The following is a 24,912-nucleotide window of genomic DNA, read 5'->3' on the forward strand; positions in this document are numbered from 1 at the left end:
CTGCATTTCGTGGCCGAGGCTGGACGGGGGAATAGGCTGCGGCTGTTTGTGAGCAAAAACTACGGGCACGTTAAAGTTACGCTTTTGTTAAGGGTTACCGACTAATATAACACGCTAGTCACGGCTAACGTTAGCAAGTTTATTGGGCTTCCAATTGTTACAAACTTTTGGGTTTAAGATAAACCTTTACATTTTCGTAAATTTTCACGAATAATATAGGTGTGTTATATCCATTTTCTCATCTAGCGGGTACTTATAAATTGAAAATATTAAATAGGATATATCAAATAAAAAACCGGCCCAGTGCAAGTCAGACTAGCGCACGAAGGGTTCCGTACCATTACGCAAAACCACGCCATAAGAACACATTTGTTGTATGGGAGCGCCACTCATATATTTATTTTGTTCTGTTTTTAGTATTTGTTGTTATAGCGGCAACATAAATACATCATTTGTCAAAATATCAACTTTCTAGCTATCACGGTTCATGAGATACAGCTCGGTGACAGACATACGGACAGTCAAGTGGAGTCCCTATGGTCCCGTTTTTACCCTTTGGGTAGGGAACCCTAAAAAGGGTATATTAAAAGGTGCTCTCATTTTTTAAGTCAATTGTAGCTAACTTGTAGCGATGAAAGCTGTCGACGAAAATAAACGTGTAAAATTTGTTTTTATACATACCTACTTATTACTTACATAGTTACATTATTTACATTTATTATACCCGTTTGCAACGTAGTTATCTGTTTTGACAGGGTAGTACAGATTTTATATTCCGTTCTCGAGACCCAAAAAGCCGTTGTATGGATAACCTGTACAGTCAGCGTCGTATAGACATTGACGACTAAAGTGCGCAAATATGTCGTAACATACCTTTGTTACCATAGAAATAAGATTTGGCCACTTTGACTACAATGGACAAGTAAAATTTTAGCAAGTACCTACATCCTTTGCGTAGCTCTACATAAGTATGTTTATGTACTTACTGTTGCTCATTTGCAATCTAATATTCGTAGTTTGTGGGTTTCATTGGACAGTAACTGCGGTGTGCGGTACTATAGTTTGGTTCGACTGTTATTTGAAGTAAATACTTACATAGTTACATTATTTACATTTATTATACCCGTTTGCAACGTAGTTATCTGTTTTGACAAAGTAGTACAGATTTTATATTCTAGTCTCGAGACCCTAAAAGCCGTTGTATGGATAACCTGTACAGTCAGCATCGTATAGACAGTGACGACTAAAGTAGGCAAATATGTCGTAACATACCTTTGTTACCATAGAAACTTTGTTACCACTTTGACTACGATGCACAAGTAAAATTTTAGCAAGGTACACCCTTTGCGTAGCTCTACATAAGTATGCCTATGTACTGTTGCTCATTTGCAATCTAATATTCGTAGTTTGTGAGTTTCATTGGACAGTAACTGCAGTGTGCGGTACTATAGTTTGATTTGACTGTTATTTCAAGTAAATTCAGTGTAATATTGTACATAGTAAATTTTTATTGAGAGTGTAATATTAGGTACACTTAATTTACTAGTTCTTGCGCTTTTGCGTCAGATACAATAACAATGAGCTGTTTTATATTTAATAGTAGTAATGCATATACCGCAAACCAATATATAATATTATATTAAACAGGCAAAGATCATTAATTAGGTATGCAAACATAAATTAATTTAGCACGTTTAAACGAAAACGGCAATATAATATGTATAAATGGCAATGACAGTGTTAATAGTGTTGGGATAAGTAGTGGCAACAGGCTGCAAGCTGCATCGATACAGCCTCCAGTCGATGTTCGTACGGCGGCCGGCGCGCGCGCACCTCCCACAATACCTACAGCCTTACGGCGGACAGTGCGATTCCAAACTTAAAAATGTGGCTTATAATATTGAAAACAATTTGAATGTTTCCTATGATGCTCTAAAGTGTTATATAGTTATTTACACAATGTTGTGGATCTCGAAAATAACGTTATCAAAATGACTGCGCAAAGTTTTTTCGCCGTCGCAATTGCTGTAACGATAGCTGTAGTGCTTTCAGTCGATGCGGAAACTGTGATAAAGGGAAAAGTTAATAAACGGAATACCGTAATAAACGTTCACAACGACCCGCCACCATGTTTTTATAATAACTCGATATTTAAAAACAGAAATGCGTTAAAACAGATTGTTACCGAGTCGAGATACATCGTGACCGGGAAAATTTCAAGTGTTTTCAAAAGAAAAGTGAAGAAAGTAAAGTTGTATGTGTTCAAAGTGTTGATAAGGCGAGTTTTGAAAGGTGACCTTGGCGTGTTGAGTGAAATATTAAACTTCGAGACTAGGACAAGTAATTCGTCGAATCGTGCGTACGTTTTGGCTGAGGGTGGAGCTTGGAGACGGGGGTGCGCTAGCGCTCGAGGTTGGTCGGCGCTACTCTTCACCAGCGATGAGTCGTCGTCTGCTCTCAAATTATTAGTAGACCCAGTGCCCTTGAATCTTGAACATGCTCGCCAAGTAAAGGTTATGATAAAAGGTAAGATATTTGCAAGAAATATTTAAAATATGTCACGAGCGACTGATGCGTGAGGACGGAAGACTGTCTGCCCTATGCAAACTTTAAGATACGTCAAATATTACGGCTAGATACGATATGGATTAGATATGTCAGTGTCAAAAGTGACATTTTTCTTTGAAAAAACGTCACATTTGACACTGACATCTAATCCATATCGTACCTAGCCGAAATATTTGACGTATCTTTAAGTTCGAATAGGACCGTGTGCATTGTGCAATATTTGTAAATAGTGGTTGTGTACCACTAACCTACATTGTTTGTTTGTATACATACTTAGTGTTGTCTGTTTGTGATTTTACCTAATTTACTAACAAACGTGTTATAAACTATATAATCTGTTTATCCTACGAATAATAATAAAATTGTACGTCTTGAATAAAGACACAAACAAAAATCATAGGTTTTATAGATTTGACATGATTTTAGATTTTCTTTCTGCACAGATAAATTCATTTTCTATGCTATAGTAATTCATTATTTTTATTATTTACAGTATACAGCATTACAGTTCGCACCGAAGCGTTGGCAAATTTAGATGCAAATATAGTAAATAACTAGATGTGATGATATAGTGCAATCATTATAATTAAAGTTACGCACATAATACAATCAAATGCATTTAAAATGTATGTACATGTAGCTACTTAATTAACCCTTCATATTTCAATAAATTGGTGAACTGTATGTTCGTGCTAGGTACGTAAACGTATATATGCGCGGTCTGTTTGCATTTCTGTGTAATTTCCCTGTGATATACCGGCGGCGCTTATCTCCAAGATGATTATCGGGTGTGAATTGTTGGGCCCATAGCTGGACTGCAATCGTAAAACCGTTAAGCCCGAAATGATTTTGGACATGACTTCCATAGATGACAAGTAGATGAAGTAGTTGCTGTTTGTAGTAAACATTAGTACCTATATCATGTTTGTACAATTTGCTTACTATTTTAGGGTTCCGTACCGAAAGGGTAAAACGGGACCCTATTACTAAGACTCCGCTGTCCGTCCGTCCGTCTGTCCGTCTGTCACCAGGCTGTATCTCACGAACCGTGATAGCTAAACAGTTGAAATTTTCACAGATGATGTATTTCTGTTGCCGCTATAACAACAAATACTAAAAAGTACGGAACCCTCGGTGGGTGAGTCCGACTCGCACTTGTCCGGTTTGTTTTATTACTTACTTAATGGTAAAGACCTGTCATATCTTTACTAGATATACAAACACTGACGAGTTTATCTCGCTGTCAGCGAACAAAAAATTATGCATCGGAGAAAAATACTAAAATACTATGAATTTTACTTTTTCACACTAAGTAAAGTTCTGATGATTCAAAGTAGTGTCCTAAAAATTAAATTAATTAAAATTTCCGTAGGTAACTTGGTCGTCTGCCGGCTAACGTAGGCGGTAGGTAAGAAGTCATCTTGGTTGCGTGTGGCTTATTTGTAATATGATAAGTAAGTAAAAATATTATATATAAACTATTTTAGTCCCAGAATTTAGTCAACCGCCAGACATTAGTGGTAGACCTGCGACTAGGACTGTAGGTTTAAAATACATTAATGGGGAAAACAAACAAAATTATCATTTTAATAAGTAATTAAAAAAAAATAGGTACACAAATACTCTTAATTGTGATTCAGCAATGAAATAAAGATACTATTATAAAACAACTTTATGAACTAATAATGAAGTTAACAAATTCGGTAGGAAATTACATTATCAAGGACATGAATTTGCTAGACTTAAAACTATAAATTCTATCCGTACTATTCAACATGCGCCATTAATTGTATACATGACGAAAGGAAGACAAAGCCAAATAAGTTAAGCATTTAACACTTTGTTACCTAAGTTACAGAGTAATTGCTTACGAGGATGAGTACTTAGCTTAAGGTTAGCCTTTCCTTGGCTTTAAATTTTATCATACCACATCCAGAGTTAGGAACGCTTCGTAAATTAACATAAACTCCTTAAGTCCGAAAGGTATTCTTAGAAGCGAGCCGTGGGCGCGGTCATATCGTGAGAAAACAAATCCCAAATTGTGTGATTGGTCTTCTAAACAAACATAAAAAATACATTATTCTATTTGATGAAATTTATACTCACTTTCTATCAAAGCAAAGGAAGCCTGTGTTCATAATGTCACCGTAAAATTCAAATCAATGCGGAGTAAGACAAGATAAGCGAAAGATTTGTTTTGAGAGATAAACCCTTCGAAAGATATATTATTATAATGAAGACAAGGCCGCCAGCAGATAAAAACAAACTGTCGTCCTTCAGAGCAAGGGTCCGATCCTGCGGGATTTGTCGCGCGTCCGGGGACGATTTAGTTTATCGGGACCACCGACGTCGGTGACCGCCGCTAACTAATTTATTGACACTCTTTCAATTAAACTCACCTATTATTACCACGAACAAGCGCAGCGGTCACAACAGAATATAACACGATAAGTCGCCGCGTGATTCTGTTATACGTCCCGCTTGATATCACCCGCCGCCCGCTCCGAAAGCCGTAAAAGGAGATTTATTAAAACTATTTGGAAACTGATTCGATCGAATCCGAACGATTTGACATTTAGATAAAGAGTAAAATTTATTTTTCCCTCGGTTACGTCGCTTCGCCGGAGTGACAATGGAATAAAAAGGTTATAAAATGCGGCGGCTGCGGCCGGTCGCCCACGTCCCGCGGGTGTTGTTGGGTGTTCATAAGCGACGTTGCATATCGGGCCGGGACCAGTCGCAGCTGCCACGCTAGCAGATAAAATGCGACGACTGCGTTATTACGGTTCTAGCACTCGCGAGCACGTGTAAATTTCTATGTGAGAACACGGCAGATAAGGCGCCGCGTGGGCGCCGTGCCGGAGAAAACCCGGCCAAGCGCCGAGCCGCGGGCGCCGCCGCCGCCGCACGAGCGTCGCCAACTTGCATTTTATATAAAAAATAAACAGTTTACGATATTATAAACTCTATGCGGTTATTTTTTTGACACAAAGTCCGTTTTCGGAATCGATTAATACATAACAAGCAATAAGCGATGACCATTTATTATACATCTTAATAATTTATAGTACACCCACACTGAAAAGAATACAAGTTTTATTTCCATTGTTATTTTATAAGTTGATATAATCATTACATTTTATTAAGAAGTCGTATTAGGTATTTCGGCAGTAAATATCCATTAAAATTAATTTCCGTGTGTTGTGATGCGTTGTCATGCTTTTGTTTTCATACGGCTGAGCCAGGTAAGGGTGATAAATATAATCTCCTTAGAGGATGAAGGGGACGTGACTTAAGAATAAGACAATTTCGCTGACGCATTGTTTGGAGACTCGGTTAAAACTACGCCGTCATTTACGAGTGTGTATAGCTTAGAACTTTGTAAATATCCTATTTCTAGTCCAATCTTTATCTTCGTGGGTTGCTCCGTCGAGGATAGAGTTACATTTAAATGCAACCGGAATGCGGTCACGATTCACAATTTCCAAAATGTTCTTTTCTGTAAGAATACGTACCTAACGTCTCGCACGACAAAATGGAATGGTTTAACTTGGTAAGAAGCAAGTTCAATACGGTGCGCTTGAGGGCGCCACGGTATTCCCTGCCTGCATTTAGCTGAATAGAACGCTGTGATGGTAACATAACATGAATTCCAATTTAACGATGGACCACGGACTCTTTATACCAGATCTCTGTATGCCGTACGTGCTACATTCTTGTTCCGCCCGAATGTTATGGACAATTCCATTTACGAGATGCCTTTCTAACTGGCCAATTTCAAAGGCTTCTTACCGAGTACAGTAACTTAAGACGTCCGCTTAATTTACATATTTCTATTGTATCCAGTGGAGTTTCCATAAAATTTAACAACACCCGACTCCACGTGTCCTGTGAGAGCCCAAGATGCTACTTTACGAGCCTCCTCAAGACCGAGTTAAGGTTATGGCTATAATTCAGTTTTATGAAACCCCTTTCAGGTAACAAAGTGTATAATATTCCGAAAGTTCTCACATAACTCATAATATGACTAGTCGATAGAATATGTCGGTCTAAAAACTAAAGCTTCGAACTGAGTATACTGTGTACTTGACGCTTTTAGTTAATAACGATAAGTTCGAGGAGGAGCCACATTTGTTGTTATGATTTTGACATTAGTCCAGATCGATATCGATAACACTTGTCGATATATAATTAATCACTAGATGCATTTTTGTCCCAGTGAAACCAAGGTATGTTAATTATCCAGATTGAATTGAACCCTTATCCGCATAAAGGAGTTCTTTTTCATTAAGGCACAAGAACTCAGGACGCCGAGCACTGAGCGGACGGCTGTGCGTGCCCGGCGGGATCGCCTATATCATTGTTGACGACTTTTCTAGCTCATTAAATAACTGAACGAATCCTTGATCGCATTCATATCTTGCTTTTTATAGTAAATACATATATATCCATACGAAAGATGTATTGAAGTTTCAAATTGCACCACTCGACGATAGAAGTATTAAGTATAGCGTACAAATTGAATTATGTTTAGTAAGGTAGCATTAAATTTTCAGCGAAGTTTGAGTAAGAGGCTTACCTTGCTTTTAAAGAAGTTGCAAGTATAATATGGAAGAATTTTATTTTATTCGTCAGCGCATTAAGAGATGTTATGGCAATGAGAAATTCTTAACACAGCTTTACGACTTCAATAACGAACTTTACGGCGTTACGGCAGTGAGTAGATATTGAATTGAAAACACTCCTAGCATACCAGTTGGTTGTATTTAGTAAAAGTGAGGATCTTAACAGAGTAAATATAACCGTAGAGACTTTGTACGTATTTGCTCGCAGGATTTATTCAGGACACAGGACACATGTCTTATATTATATTTATATTCACAAGCATCAGTTTCTACAAACTATTTTGAATACAAGGCTTCATTATTTTGAATAGTTAATCTTCTAAAATAAGGAACATCTCGTGAACTTCCTAAAATGTTGTTCATCTAGTTACTTACAATAATCAAATTTAAAGCTTTATTTACCATCTAGTTGCCATACATAAATGCACTTACCAAAATAAGGTTTTTTTTTTAAATAAATTTAGTACTTGTTTGTTTACATACAATGAAATTTAAATTGATAAGCTTAATTGAAATAATAGCAGTTGTCGTACAATCGGAAAATCACAACAACAACTTTATCAAAATAAATCAAGCAAAACTATTGGTTTGGTGAGGCCTACATAACAGAAAAAGACTAGAAACGTGGGTCAGGCTAGAATTGCGTCCCTCCACTACAATACGCTGTACGGTTATTATAGGTATTTTGGTTACGACTCCTACGTATTCCTCAAACATGACATAAATTAATTGATAGTTTTATTCGGCAATGTGCACCATTTACTGTTGCAATAAATTACGCATTCGTTTTAGGAGTTTTGGCAAACTGAGAGAGTTCAGCTATAAAAAGTTATTCAATGCTAAACAAACTTATATCTATCTATTGGCTGTGACAAACAGACAGACAGACCCACGAGTGATCCTAAAAGGGTTCTTTTTTTTCGTTTTGAGGTACGGAACCCTAAAAACACTCCTAAGTTAGGTATGTATACGTAAACATACAAAGCTGTTTATTTATTTAACCGAGTAATTCCTCCGTCCGAAATTTTTTTACCAAATAAGTTATTGGTATTTCTGCTGGGATTTTTTTTTATTGTTTTGTCATATATTGTTGCAATACGTTACATGAATATTTCCGGTGGAGACGAAAGTTGGAACGGAGCATTTTTCCGTAAAAAGATATTAACGATTTAAGACTTTAGGTATTTACTTAAATACTATTACTATTATTCTTTGGATATTTATACAATACTTTTTATTTATTGATACTTTATCATACTGTAAAGTTTTTTCTGGCTGAGGAATTACTGCGGGGTCCACTACCTTTATTTACTACATTAACAGGCCATGCCTAGTGCGGGGTTCACTGTAATGTGCCTGTTAAACTTTTATTGTGAATAAAGATATTGTTATTGTTATTATATTTATTTATTTTTCTTCTTAAGTTAGGTTAATTATAATATGAATATAAAAGTAAATATATATACTTCCCCTGTATGCAAGGTAAGAGACGCAAACGAGATTCTGTTCAAACCTAAAACTTCGTAACTAAGGCGACATGACTTCATAACGTTATAAAGAAATACCTTTAACCGTTTTAGTTTGAAACTATATGCCAGAAAGGGGATGTGGCGGTCGTAAACCCGTGTTACGGCGGCGCAGGGTGCCGCTGTCATAAAGCGAACGGGCCTTCCCTAGCTGCCTGGTGGCTTCAAGAAAACTTCAATTCAATTGAAACGCTGCGCTCACTGTTTTCAGTGGCTAAGTGAATTGCATCCGAATTTACTTCACTGTACACGCCGCAAAGTTTACGATGAAATCTATAAAGAGATTAAATAACTTTTAGGGATCTGTTAGCTTCCTTCGATGTTCTATATTTGCCTACAAGTTGTGCTCTCATTTTGTTCAAAAGAGAATTGTTAAGAATATAGGTTTACAGGGTGAAAGTTTTTTAGAATTTTTCTTTTAAAGTGTTTCTTATTGCCATAATTCATAATCAACTTTTTGGTCCCATAGCTTGGTTTGATTACTTTACAGTGAGCTGTAAAATTGCGAGGACGCATTATGAACGCATCATTCAAATGGCTATGTAATTTTGCGGCTTGATGTACTGGCTTGAGGTACCTACCTACCTGCCTGTTTTTATCACTATAAAGCTTTTATTTACTCATTAAAAAAGTTGGTCAGTGGTACCTAGAGTAGAGAAGTAACTCATCGTCGACAAGCTAATTTTGCTAATGACATTTATTTATATTTATATGTATGAGTCTAGAGTGTCCCACTACTGGGCAAAGGCCTCCCTCCACCCCTTCCACGTATCCAGAATTTGCTAATGATATGTGAATAAGAAATCATTCATCTGCGTCATTAAACTTAAGAACTCTAAACTCAAATCCCTTTATATTGGAAAAATAATATCAATCACTTGTCCCGATGTTTCTAAGACAAATGTTTTGTTTTAATTTTAAAACACTCTTTATCTTTCATCTCGATCTTAGTAAGCTCTTACTATGAATGTGTTACAGAAGATCGAACTCTATCTCTGTTTAATAAAGTCCTAACTTACGGCATAGATGTGTGGAGTTGTGACGAGACCACAGGCAGGTACGAATCGACCGACATTCCATCGCTTTGTTGTGTAGGGCTACCCACGTATTTCCGGATGCAACTGAACCGTTTAGTGAAGTCCGTTGATTTGAATCCGATTGGGTGTTAATATTTAATGTCATTGCGATTTGCATAACAAAAGGTAGGTATTTACGAGTATGATGAATGACGCATCTATTCCAAAAATGCATGGGAGGAAAATTTTAGGTTGAACAGAATATATTACTTAGGGCCACTTGCACCATCACACTAACCTGGTAACTCCAGGTTTAACCGGTTAACCCGGGATTAGTAGAATGGTGCAAGTGGCGCTTAGTCGTATTACTCACGCTATGTTCTCTATTTCGAAATCGAATATATCAATTTATTAAGTTCTTTGTGAACGCTTTCTCCTGTTACCTGGTCTACTAGTGTCTACCTATACCTAGTAGCGCCTTTAAGGTCAATTTGGGAATCAGAGGAAACTGGTGGAGTTTTAAACACACGTAAGTCCAAAACATGCAAACATTTTATAAAAATAAGAGGCATTCACATATGCTTGAAGTTGGTAAAAGTAATTTAATTTAAAATAATTTCGAATGTTACCCGAAATAGGAGCAATAGTTAATTTAAGTTGGTGACTCCTTACACTATGTATATCATTAGGGGTCATCTAATAACCCCAAGGTCTTAGAGTATAAGACGGAGAATTGAAAATTAAGTACTGGATCTTGTATGTTATAACAATATAGTTCTTCAATTTTGTGTATTCAATATATTTTACTGAAATAAGATATTTATTATATTTACAGTAAAATTGTTTTGATTTTTATGCCAAAGTCAAAAACAAAAAAAATTATCTATAGATTTTTAAGTTTGCTAAAATCGAAAAACAAAAATATTGTTAATTTTGTTTATGGTAATAGATGATAAATTGAAAGGAGCGGCAATGATGCCATAAACAATTAGAAGAATATAATGATGTCAAGATCTGGAGGTTCCTTGTACCACGCCCACCAAGTGGTGGGTAGGACATGATTTATTTGTAACAATGCTGCGGGGGCTCCATTATTGTAACGCTTTAAAATGATGAAGTAATAGAGGTGTTTACTAATTATTATTCTTTATTGTTACAGGTACGGTAATGCTGTCAGCTTAATATGCACATCAGTATTTTTTTCAACAGACCAAGGTTGGCTTACTAAGCTATGATTAAAATATACAAAACGACTTTATAGGTAAAAAAACCGGCCAAGTGCGAGTCGGACTCGCGTTTCTAGGGTTCCGTACATAAGTCCGACTCACGCTTGACTACACATTTGTAATAGGTTTTCCTGTCATCTATAGGTAAAGAACTATTGTGTGTATTTTTTTCAAAATTTTAGACTCAGTAGTTTCGGAGATACGAGTAAAGGAAGGGAATGGTATTTTTTTGGCTATTTTCTTAAATAACTTCGAACCTATATATTTTAAAATTATAAAAAAAAAATATATCCATCTTTGGGTCACTAATTTGCATATGGTGTACTAAATGGAAAATAAAAAAAACCGGGCAAGTGCGAGTCGGACTCGCGCATGAAGGGTTCCGTACCATAAAACAAAAAAAAAAAACCGAAAAAAATGCAAAAAGAAAACGGTCACCCATCCAAGTACTGACCACGCCCGACGTTGCTTAACTTTGGTCAAAAATCACGTTTGCTGTATGGGAGCCCCACTTAAATCTTTATTTTATTCTGTTTTTAACCGACTTCCAAATCCCAAAGGAGGAGGTTATCAATTCGGTTGTATGTTTTTTATTTTTATTTTTTTTATTTTATTTTTATTAGTATTTGTTGTTATAGCGGCAACAGAAATACATCATCTGTGAAAATTTCAACTGTCTAGCTATCACGGTTCGTGAGATACAGCCTGGTGACAGACAGACGGACAGACGGACGGACGGACGGACGGACGGACGGACAGCGAAGTCTTAGTAATAGGGTCCCGTTTTACCCTTTGGGTTCGGAACCCTAAAAAATAAAATAGGATGTTATGAAACTTATAAAGGAATAGAAGTGCCAGAATAGGCTGCCAGCTGTAAATTGAAGCCATGAATTATTCCTAGACTTTGCTACTTTTCAAAAACTTAAACAACACCGTGGAAAATTCATACAGTATAATAATATAAATAAAGCATCCGAGAAACCCGATACATACCATGGAATATCCCAATACATCACATTTATAGACCATTTCAATTAATAATTCTGTTTGGTTCTATATTCAATTTCAAGTTAGAACAGATCTTGGCGAACATTAATCCGATTGTAGGTATCCCACGCAGTGCCGTGCTTTGTAGGCCTTTTCAAGGAGCCCGCTAATGAAAAGCCCTGCGGATTGGAACATTACAATGTATTCAACGTTTGGGGGCATGCACCCGTGAATACGACCGTCGGTGGCAGGAGTTCGCTTGTTTAGTCTAAAGCAAAGTCTTCGCTTAGTAAATAATAAGTTAGAGAGCTGGGGTTGGCTTTCGCGGAGTTGTGTTTACGCGCGGCCCCGCGTGTTGACAGTGCGCCGTTGCCACTGACGCCGGTCTGCTTCTGTGCGGACAACTTTTACCCTTTACTTGTTTATCAATCGCTAACAACGGCAAATGGACCGAAAGCTATTTAAAACCGAGCAACGTTCTCATTTAATTATTTTTAAGAGCTCTTCAACGTGCACACTAGCGCCACTGCTAAATAATCGTGATATACGACAGGTATACAGTCCGTAGCGGCCCCCATTTTTAAATACCTGTCGTGAAATTTAAATAATCACGATAATTTAGTAGTGGCGCTAGTGTGCACGTTGAAGGGCTCTTAAACACAGCCTCATAATTAAAAGTACATTTATGAGATCCGATTTCATCAGATTTGAAGTTATCAAGCAAAAGCAAAAAAAGCCTGCCTACATGGTAAAATAGCTGGAAATATCAAATAAGTTTTACTGGAGCAAACTTAGTAATTTTTTCTATTTATACTAATGTTCCTAAGTTAGGTAACTAGTAAAGAAAAAGTCAACAAAATCTTAGCCGTTTAAATGTACTTAACTAACTAGTTATCAGCTTGCATCACACAATTACAACCGGTAGTTAGGCACAAATAGGCACACAAATACACGGATAAAATGAATATGACATATGTGCACATTTTAGATAAATCCGAATTGAGATAGCAATCTTATTGACATGTTTGTAAAAGCCATTCCAGTGCAAGGCCTCCTCAAATACCGACAACAATATTCGAACGTGAAGCGCTGGATTGGATTACCATATTTCAGAGTGGAAAATAACAATATCTGTGACTGTTAGGGTTAGGTATATTTGTATATAATTTATACAATGGAAAATGAATATTTAAACTAAATTGTATTTATAAGTTAAATACATAAAATAACGATACACCTACAGAATAGTTTTATGCTAAAATTTAAAACCGTAGTGTAGGTTGTTCAATACCCGTTAGCTACATTCCTAAAAAATCCAACACTGAGATTTTATCTCCCTTTGCTATTTTTACGCAATAAAGCTATGACTAGAGCATTGACATATGAAAAAATAATAAATGACATAGAAAAACTTTGTCATTTTTTAAAAATATTTTTTTTGAAAATATTTTTATTTGTATGTCGGTGACAAGGCCCAGTGGCATTTGGAATAAAAATTAAAACTAACAATCACTTGCATGCTAACAATGTGTATTTTTAGACCTCTGCAACTGGCTTACGCCCCCATTCGAACAATGTTTATATGTAAGTATGCTTAATAAACTTATATATACAACTCATAGTGTAATTTTTTCACTACCGCACTGCATGTCAGCATGAGGTCACAGCGATACGAAACCTACTGATTTGTCAGTGTCAATGTCATTTTTTTTAACCAAAAACGTCACTTACTTACTTACATAATTTTACTCGTATTCCAATTACGATAAGTTTTTATATTGTTTCGGCTTATTGACGCCCACCATGTACAATAAAACAAACTAGTGAAAGTAGTTTTAGGTTAATTGACTACCAAACTGTAAGTTTGTATCTAATCTTGTCACTTGAAAATAGAGTATGTACCTAAGCAAGCACACAGACTACAAAGGGTAGGTGAGACGTGAGCAATCACTCTCGGACACAGCATCGGCATTAGTTGACACATTCCGCAGCGCTAAACAATGGCAGCGAGCCCACTTGCACCTCAAAGCGTTCCGTCACAGAGCCAATAACCATTAAAACGTGAACAACAGTAAAGAGCTACTGGTTCAGCGTCCTGATAGCTAATTTTCGGCGCCATCGATTCTCAATTCCGTAATGAGATGAGTATGTGGATGCCCACAGTAAGGCCGGAGCCCCACTGCTGCGCACGCTACATCCACGGCCCACGTTTTCATACAAACCGTGGGCAAGCCCACGAAATTTTGTATAGGAACGTGGGTCGTGTACATAGCGTGCGCAGCAGTGGGGCTCCGGCCTAAAGCTAGGTACTAATTTTATATGAAGATTATACGATAACAAGCTCACTTGGTAATTAATCATTTATATTTATTTTTAACTTCCCGATTATTAGCCCAAAATATGCCCACTACTCACTCCTAAAAGAGAAGACACCGAATGATCGAAGTTGTTACTTCGAGAAGTTGGCATGTGCAACTGTGTCGAAATATCAGCAACTCTTAAAAATAAATATACAAGTGTTAGGTACATAAATGTACATGTTGTAAGTGTTGGTTTTTCATATAATAGGTAACCAAGCAAAACATCCAATAGTCTGAATATGTAGGTATTATGAATGTACTTACACTACTACACTCTACTACCAGCACCTATAGTGATAAGAAAATTTTATGTGTATTTTGATCAAATTTAATAGTTGTTTAGTTACGCCATAGGTATTAATAATTGAAATTGCTTTTATTAATTTGAGGTATGATAATTATTTTTATCAAATTATGAACACAGATTAAACGGCGAAATATAATATCTTTATAAAGCCAGCGTTTTCGACATGATAAGGCATAAAACTAAGCAAGTAGATCAAATTTAGACACCGCAAGTTAAATTTATACACTCTGTAAATGTTATAATATCCTGCTATATTAATTTTATTTATATTTTGAGAAAATAACTAGAAATTCTAGATAATTTAGATAATGTTTATACTGTAACAAAATTATTCTATACTATGTCCTCGTTACTTCTAGGTCCATACGCTAGGTAATTACAAAACTGTAACGGGCTTAAGTCGATAGATAAAATAAAGTAAAGTAAAGAACTTTAGAACTTTATTTTCTCCGAGACTACAGTATCGCCGCGGGAAGCCATGCGGGTGCCCAGTCCAAGTGCTACCATTGCACTTTAAACATTTTTACACTAAAACATTAGGTAAGGCAAAAGTGGAGGGCCACCCCCGAAACCGTTTATCCATAGAAAAGAGGGTCCCATTTTCCTCTCTGAATACTGAAAATATTTTGATACGATTAGATGTACATATATCATCTTCTTATGTCCCCGTACATATATATTATATATCCCCTTCGTTTTCTTTTATCGCATTTTTATTTTTTATAAGAGTTAGGAGCATATAATTTTTTTATAGAATTGTTTTTTCTCTCTTAACTCTTATTTATAATAATAAAAAATCTAACAAAGTCAAACGAAGGCCAGGATTCAACTTTGTCTCATGTCCGAACTATGTATCTACATTCTCGTATAAAAATGGACACTTCGTTCACTCTTATACTTATACTATTGTATGTCTTTAAAGGCGGGAATCCCGCCTTTAGTCAGGTAAAATTAATTGTTAATAATGCAAATGCCGGTATTAAAGTTTGAACATTTTAAATACCCATGCAAAGGTTCTTGGGTATAAGTAAATTGTTAATTAGAGACAATGAAGTGACCTAATTTAAAACTCAACTGCATGAGTAGCTATGTTGTGTCCACTGTATTTAAGTTGACACTGGGCGTCAATCACACAGAGCAGCTGAATAGCTATTGTGTGGTCTTGCAACTAACGCTAGCCGACCACACGACTCACGTTCTAGTCTAATGAGTCTTAGCTACGAGCTTATAATTATTCTGAGGTTCCGGTTACGACGAGAGCGCCTCCCTAAGGCACACAACAAAGAAGGAAGCTATGAAAAGATTCACACGGGTCGATCAAGTTTCGGCAGCTCAGAATGGAAAAATCGGATCGGTGTTCTAAAAAGTCGCAAGTTCAATTTATCACCAAAGCAAAAACCGTCTCCTTTTTTTTCAACCTACTACCTAAACAAAAACAAACGTGGAAATTGAGTTTGACTGAAGCCTCGGTACCGTACGAACAGTTACAATGCTCTATTTCTATATTCGATACTAAAATTAGAATTCGAATCGTGGAATTTAGTACCTAGTAAGATCTGCCCAATCCAGATGTATGGATAGAACCAGATAGAATGGGTAGTACCTAGATTGACCAATATAATATTGGAAGACGCAAAATACTTAGTTATTTTTTTTTAACAAACCATCACCGTTAAAATATATTATTTATAATAATTAAGTATGCGAAAGGTAATTGCAGATTTTCGTTTTTCAACCAGTCTCCTTTCGACTACAACTGGCTGACAAAGAAGGGTACCCGACTGTCAGACTCCGATTTGATTTATTTTGATATATGTTATAGAGTAGTCTAAAATAACGGACACGTATTTTTTTTAGCTACCCAAACTCAACCTGTTAGGAGAAAATGGCCTTCAAAGTACTGAAAATTGACCAAACCTTCTAATTTCTGAGAAGAGATTTGTGAACTCATTTTTTATATAAAAAAAATATATATAATAAATAAATATAATAAATATATTTTTATATAAACAATGAGTTTGTGGTGAAATGACAAAACACGTCCCCATTCTTTATTCATGTTCTCCAACATATAACGAAACCAGTAATTAATCATCAATTTTTTTGAACAAATCTCTTCTCAGAAATTAGAAGGTTTGGTCAATTTTCAGTACTTTGAAGGCCATTTTCTCCTAACAGGTTGAGTTTGGGCAGCTAAAAAAAATACGTGTCCGTTATTTTAGACTACTCTATAACATATATCAAAATAAATCAAATCGGAGTCGGACAGTTGGGTACCCTTCCTTGTGAGCCTTAAGTTAAGCAACCGGTACCTAATAAGTTACAAATGGGTCATGTCTCATACACTTAGTGTGATACAGTAGCCCTGTAACTCCATCGTATCACCCGCCGCAATCTGCACACGTCTCACCGCGTTACGTGTTTACGGTGTGGAGCACTTCACAGCATCGACTTGTAATAGCTGTTAGAACAACGGTATTACAACACTTTAGATACCTTATTATCGTGGCAGAATTTATTAGTTTATAACTTGTGGTATCAGCGATAAATTTAGATTGAAACGACAATAACGTTCACTTCTCGCATACATAATTACTTGTCTATGCAGTTCGGGTTGAATCACTTTTGAATTGACTTTCGGTATGGAATTGACCGGTAATAAAGTAATAACGGTCAGATATTAGACCGGCAATTTTCTGTTTAAATCTGAAGCTGCCGAACTCGTTTGCGATCCTCTATCCTGATTTATTTACCATCCTTGAAACCATTTTTCACTTCTTGAGAACGCTCTGAAGGTAATATATCTTAAAGATTATTTTGCCTAGTCTGCAGCATTTCGTAAAAGCAAAGAAAGATCAATAGAACTGATGATAATATTAATAAAATCTTATCATTAAGTAAGAGTATTGTCAAAGAATAAACAATGAAAATCCACGTAAAATAATATTTACGAATTAAACGCGGATAGTGCTGTCACAAAAAGAACATAATTTTTAAGCAACATGTAATAAAATCAAATTTTTAACCGACTTCCATTTCATAGAAGGAGGAGGTTCTGTATTCGGTTGTGGCTATTTTTTTTTTTCTATGTACGTTCACCGATTACTCCGACATCCATAGTCCGATTTGAGTAATTCTTTTTTTGTTTGAAAGGAGCTACCTCCGAGTTGGTCCCATTTTAATTTGGCTCTGTTCTGATGATGGGATCCATGAAGAATTGAGGGAACTCCTCAATTTTTAAAGGCACATGCATGGTGATTTGGGTGTTTTCTTAAGCAACTCGAGCATTTTCTCCCGAAAACCACCACTTTGATGAAATATACCTGATGATGATGATTGTTTTGATGATAATGATGATGATTTTTTAAATGTAGTATGTTCAGCGATTACTCCGGCACCTGTGATCCGATTTGAGTAATTCTTTTTTTGTTTGGAAGGAGTTGCCTCCAAGGTGTTTCCGTATTATTTTTGGTTCTGGTCTGATGATGGAATCCATGAGGAATTGAGGGAACTCCTCAGTTTTTAAAGGCACGTGTAAAGTGATTTCGGTGTTTTCTAAAGTAATTCGAGCATTTGCTTCCGAACACCGCCAATTTGATGTAGTGCAAGTGTATCCTTACCACGAGTTTGACATTGACATCTTCGCTAAGTTAGCGACGCTAACGTCTTCGTAACTTACTTTTTTTGCATCTCGCTCGCACTAATATGCCAGTACGAGCGAGATGCAAAGAAAGTAAGTTACACACACGCTAGCGAATAAATCAATGTCAAACTCTTGGTAAGCTGGTAAGGCTATTGATCGGGGGTTAGGGTTAGGAGTTAAGGGGTCGGGGATTAAGAGGTCGGGTAATGGTGGTTGAAGGGCTGCTGGTTCAGGGCCGAGGGGTACATGGATCAGGGGTTGATGCGCTGTGAGGTAGAGTGATCGGGGGGTTGAGGGATTGGGTCAGTGGCGGGGCGGAGGTTGGATTTAGTGTAGAGACAGGAATTATAATTTCCCAGACAGACTCGAAAAAATTCCTGATTACATATTTATTAAAGTAGGTACACGAATTTAGTGTTAATCATGATATTGTTTTTCATTCATGCGTCGCGCTCTTAACAATGCGTTAAAACTAAAAATGGAAAAATAAAAACTTTTTACAAAAAAAAGAAAACCGACTTCAAAAAGGATGAAATAAAATATTATCCTTTTTAAGTCTATGCGTTACCAACTGATATGTTTGAAGTCGGTGCCAAGCCAAGTAGTAACAATACCCGTCAAAAAAATAATCAGCTTTATGACTATAAATCCCATTAGAACTATATTAATAACTATTATAAATGTGTAAGTAATTCTGACTCCCTCTTTGTCGCCTTTTCCTGGCTAAACAACTGAACCGCTTTAGATGAAATTTGGCAACAATTCCTTGAATTGTTTTATATTTTGAAATGTAGTCCTCTGAATCAGGGACGGGAAATAACTTCAGTCCCAATCCCACGCGTGCGTGCCGACAAACATGGTACGGACTGTGCCAAGAAGGTTTGATCGTGTGTTCTGAGGTGTGTTCTTAGGTATAGTCGACGTCAAAGATATGTTGACACTTTTGCACCTTGCTCCTTTGTAATAAGACGAAAAGTGTAAACATATTTTGAACGTCGACTGTACCTACAGAAAGTACGTTCATTGTCGTCGTGTAAGGCAATCTGACGTACATCCTTATCGAATCGCACCAAAATCATGGTATGCTTCAAAAGTTGGCTTGGCACCGACTTCAAACATATCAGTTGGTAACGCATAGACTTAAAAAGGATAATATTTTATTTCATCCTTTTTGAAGTCGGTTTTCTTTTTTTTGTAAAAAGTTTTTATAATAGGATAACTTAACACTCACACATGAAAGCAACTATAAATCACGCGACACGAAAATATATTGTAATACTAACGCCCACGCCTGGCAATTAGGTTGGGAAAATATAACTCTTCGCATTGTTGGGTTCAAACATACCTATATACAGGGTGTTACTGACCATGGGGCTTTTAATCCAGGGCACGATTCTACTCGCTAAACTGAGCTACTTTTATTATGGCACCAACCCCGAAATCCCGAAATTTTTTATTACTTTTTCATACATTTTGGCTGATCAGATGTGGACGTTTTCTATGGAAAAGCCAAAATATTTTCCCCGATTTTAGGGTTGGTCCCATACTAAAAGTAGCTCAGTTTAGCGAGTAAAATCAAGCCCTGGAATTAAAGCCCCATGGTCAGACACATACTGTATATTAGGGTTACCAGACGTCGAGAAATTTACCAACATGTCAGGAATTTTGTGCTTGGTTACATTTGATTTAACTGTAATAGTCTGTACATCCAGGACTTTGCATTGCATATTTTAAGTCATATTTCATTTTAATCGCTGCATGTTTATAAAAAGTCTATTTTGTCAACCCGATCGACAATCGGTGTTAGATTTGTTGATAATAGCATCTGGTAGGGCACATGTGTTTACCTAACCTAATCGAACGTAGCTTTCTATTTTAAAATACTGGTTTTGTAATTGGTTTTACTTTATACAATATATACGAGTGTTTAGTGGCGCCAAGCCTCTTGAGAATCTGGGTTGTGGAAATGAGGGTAGAGTACGAGTATACACCTACCTACTTAGAAGGGGAATGGATCAGTCCATATTTAATGATAGCATGTACCTACAATACCCAACATAACCTAAAATTTACTAATTTGTATTTTAAACCCATTCCCTAGGAACAAATAGATGTAAATAATGTAACAATAGTACATAATTAGGTTAAGTTGATAACTTAAAGACTTGAAAATTATTTGCTACGCCATATTATACTCTGACTAGAGCGACATTATTTTTCAACAATTTTAAATCATATGCAAACTGTGCGATTCTATAAATATGCCTAATTTAGGAAACTTGCGAGCACTTGCGCGCGGTAATTAAAATTTGTTTGGGCGATCAAAACTTACCTACAAGTTTTTGCGTTATATATATTTAATTTATTGCCATAACATATTACTAAATAGTTGACGCCAGTGATGATTATTTATGAAATGGTTTTCAATTGCGTTTAACCATTCGACAGGTCCGCACGCAATGCATAGGCAGTTAATCACCGACTTGGGCGATTGGTTCGCAGGCGGCCAGTCCGCCCACGCGTCTAGAGTGGCGCCAAATGCCAGATACCAGTCAAAGATACTATATCATTAAATGCCGTCCGACGTGGAATTCTATAGGTACAGAGTTCAGATGGGATACGAGCGAGCCAACGATTACACTCAGGTACTAAATATTTAAAAGTAAATATGTACCTATTAAATTAACCGTGAGTAAATAAATATAAGCTTAGCGTGAATTTTAATTGTAGTTCTACTGATTTTATTGGTGATTCACATAGACGATGAATTAATGAATTTCCGTCACTGAATTACCTACCTAGATTGTCCAGCCTGTACCTACATTGAATTGCAACTGCGCGAATTTTATTCCTTTTACCAAAAAAGTTAAACGCCCAAGGTTCAGTCGTCGCATAACACCATGACACAATCAAATGTTTCGTATCGCCTAAAATGTATTGTGTTTGTGTACTTTTATGTGCCTATTCAGCTCAGTTAAATAAAGAAATGTACCGTTCTCAATGATTATGCTCGTATTCATGCAATCTAGATGAGAGACGCTTTAAATTGCAAAAAGGCGAGCCTCGCTTTTGAGAAAGCGATTTCTCGAAACGCTTTACAATACGCTCCCGAGCATTGTGTCGAGAACTGGGCGTTTCCCTCACAGCCTTTATTCTTGATAAATATTTTTATCTTTAGTAGTATATAGGTACATAACAAGGAGGTGTGTACATAGCAACGTACGTCCTAGAGCGAAGAAACCCTAATTTTGGATAGAAGGCTTCACAGAAGCTCCATAAACACATAATGTAGTTATTCGTTTTATGAGTTTTTAAATACTGCTATAATACTTATGGAAGGAAACACTTTTATGTGATGTCGAATCCTGTTTATTTTAAAGTCCAATATTTTGGGTAATTTCCCTATGTACCTCCTCCTTTATGTACAATAACACCAGGTCAGAAATGTAACCAAATGACGATTTTCAAATAGCGCGGTAGAGAATATTAAATTCATATTTCCAGAATTCATCATAATATGAAATGTGTGGCGGAAAACCAACTAGCTACATGTGTCCTATAAGGCAATGCGACGCCGTAATGATTGATGATGAAAATCATAATTTCAAATCATACTTAAAGTCCATTGTGTTAAAAAACGGAATACATTATGAAATCGTATGGCAGAATGGCTTATCTCAGATGTGCTCAGGCTGGGTTGATTGCGGCGGGGAGTAATGACTTAATACAATGCTTTCACGGAAATTGTGCTCCATTACGGGGCCACGACATGTCCTACCCCATCATTAAGGCGTCATCAACTTAAATTTTAATCTAGAATCGTGTTGTTTGTTCGCCTTTTATTTTTTATTTACCTACGTTTATTTACGCTTAAATAAAAAGAGGATCTAAATCTTCGGTAAGAGAAAATAATCTCATAGTACACAAACTGCCGTATTCGAACTTCAAGATATTCACAAGAGACGACACGTACTAGATCCATTCTACGTTACGTTATAGTTTAGATATCAATTAGTTCTCTTTTGCAGCGCGATTTGGGCAACCAATATCACTTTTATGTTAGATAGAGTAAGATATGTATTAGATGTGAATTAGATCTCTAAGAGTGACATTCCATTTCCAACTGCAGCTGCAATACTGTTCATTTTCTATGGAAATTGACAATGACAGCGACGCGTTTCCATAGTAATATGAACAGTATTGCAGCTGCAGTTGGAAATGGAATGTCACTGTCATATCCTGTGGAAATCGTTCAAGAGTATCTCCAGAATCGCGCAAATGTCAAATTTGACAGGTTAGATCTTAAACATATCGTTATCGTATCTTGGTGATGTCTAAAAGATGTCTAATAGATGTCTATTTCATAATCCGAATCGGGCCCTAAGATTTCCAGTACAATATAGGTTATATAAAAGTTTTAAAAGTGTGTAAAAGTCAGTAGCGCCTAGTAATCATCTACCCGTACTTTTTAAGTTGAGGGGTTGTAGAGGGCGGCCCATGAATATTAAATACATGTATCTACGCCACACCCCTCTAATGTACACTGCGAAACCTATTAAAATGTGTAATTTATGTGTCGTACTGGTATTAATGCATGTTCTTACGAACAGTATGCTCGCGTTTAAAAAATTAGATTACGCTCACATGACATAGGTACGTGTTTTAATAACAGGGGATGTTCTTATTTTAATTTCAAATAAACTTATCTTCCGTGGATTTCTTACAATGAATATCTAACTTTTTTTAAGTGCTTATATTGCTCAAATTAAGAACATTCGGTCGGCGAACTTCAAATCCATATTACTTACACCTAATATAAATATCAATTATGAAATACAGCGGGGAAATGCCGCCAGCATCCTTGGTACAATGCCTCAGGGGCCTATTTTAGATTTAAGCTAGTTATTAATTTCGTTTAGTTGTACCACTGTATATATATTGTATGTAAATAAATGATTTAAAAACAAAGAGATAAAAAAAAAAAACTGACTGCAATAAATAATTTGAATTATGAGTGTTTGTGTTAATGAGTCGAGTAATGGTCACTACTTACGTTTTTGATTAGAAAGTGCTCTAGCGAATATTTAGAATTGCTTTCGCTAAAATACACATAATTGTGATTATGTTTTAGAAGAAGCGTTTTATTAAGACTTTGGACAAGAAGGTGCCTGTATTACAAGCAGTCAAGTTATATTAACCGACCTATTAATGCATATGCTAGCATATTTACGCACCTAAAAGAGTTTCGTAAGTACTGCGACTCATAAAAAGCTTATAAAATAAACTTGAACCATTTCGACGGTCTAGTGCCCTTAACTCGGCCAGCCATGTAATTTTATGTCAAAATATCATCATAAGCCAAGTGGAAGATGGAAGTGGAATAAATGTGTTGCGCGTGTGCAAATTGAGGGTTTGTTTTGATGGAATCAGTCAGAATCGTGTGTGAAGTATGTGGTATAGGTTCCAATTACATTATTGACTTAAAAACAGTAGGTAGGTACCTAAGAGTACGACACGGATACCATCAATTAATACGAGTATATGACAATATGGCGTTACAGAATATATTTATGAAGTTTTGATAATGTACAAGAAGTTTAACCGTCCCATAGCCGGTTCCTCGCGTTAGGTACCTTATCCAACTATTGCAGCGTCAAAATGTTCCAAGTTTAGAGAAGTTATCTGCAAAGTTCCGCCATCTACCTCGTAGGTCGGGCCAATCTCTCTGCAAATGGCTCTCTAAGTAGCCCAAAGCAGTCTCAGTCCCACTACAACTCGCCGAACGTTGTTATGAAAATCCCCTCAGTATAATGAGAAATAACGAGTTGTACGCTTCGGCGTAGACCGACGGCTTGACCACTTCACCGCTAGTCGAGAAGACTAGGCACAATTGAACGAGTAACTTTGTTTTTATTCGGTTAGGATCTCATTTCGAACAGTGTTATACGGGGGGGATAAAATGCAGAGAATTCTAACACAAACTTTAAATGCAATTTACTCCGGGTAAGATTAATAGCCCAAACGTTTTAACGCTCCGCGGTGACAGTGCCAAAAGTCTACTTATTCTGCCGTGTGTCTGCTAACAAAAACGTCTCTGCGGAGAATTCCCTTCATTAACGCGGTGGAAATTAGTGGACGTTAGTTAGAGGCGCACTCGCAAGGGGTGGCCACATGCAAGTCATTATGCGGACGATCATTGAATTAATTTACGCTAACGTTACGGGAGCGGAAGCGGAGCCGACAACCACCACCCGCCTCTCAGCTTCGTCGGACGCTCTGTTTTGCGTCAAAATAACACAGTAAGATTATGGCGTAAAGCTGCATTCACAACGTAACTACATTTAATAAAGCCTGCCTAAATTCTATATTGGAATATCACAAGTGAATTTCAATTTGTGAGGCGAGCAACGTGATCAATATAATCTTTCGCAACGTGCTCTAAGTTAGGTACCTATTGGTGGAGGCTCACACGTTAAAGCTCAAGGTTTGCCGACGGACCATTGCCTCTGTTTGCTCCATTAAGCTTCTGAAACTAGTTCGATGAAGGAGGATTATGATATCCATTAAGGTTCCACAAAAGCGAATAGGATCAAAAGTAACAAATTTTACGCAGCACATAGTACGAGTACATCATGAAATAGTTATTAGTAAAAT

At 36.7% G+C, this 24,912-nt stretch overlaps 1 protein-coding gene across 1 annotated transcript in view; it reads left to right on the top strand.

Annotated features, from left to right (window-relative positions):
• Window positions 1-1,845: 1,845 nt before the first annotated feature.
• Window positions 1,846-24,912, top strand: part of LOC134680160 (agrin-like) — a 112,470-nt gene continuing 89,403 nt past the window's right edge. The window contains exon 1 of the mRNA XM_063539227.1: window positions 1,846-2,526. Within this exon, the coding sequence (XP_063395297.1) occupies window positions 1,992-2,526 (535 nt within the window). The 5' untranslated portion in view covers window positions 1,846-1,991. The remainder of the gene's footprint in view (window positions 2,527-24,912) is intronic.

The sequence above is a fragment of the Cydia fagiglandana genome, chromosome 3 (genome assembly GCF_963556715.1).
Source record: "Cydia fagiglandana chromosome 3, ilCydFagi1.1, whole genome shotgun sequence".
NCBI classification, from domain to species: Eukaryota; Metazoa; Arthropoda; class Insecta; order Lepidoptera; family Tortricidae; genus Cydia; species Cydia fagiglandana.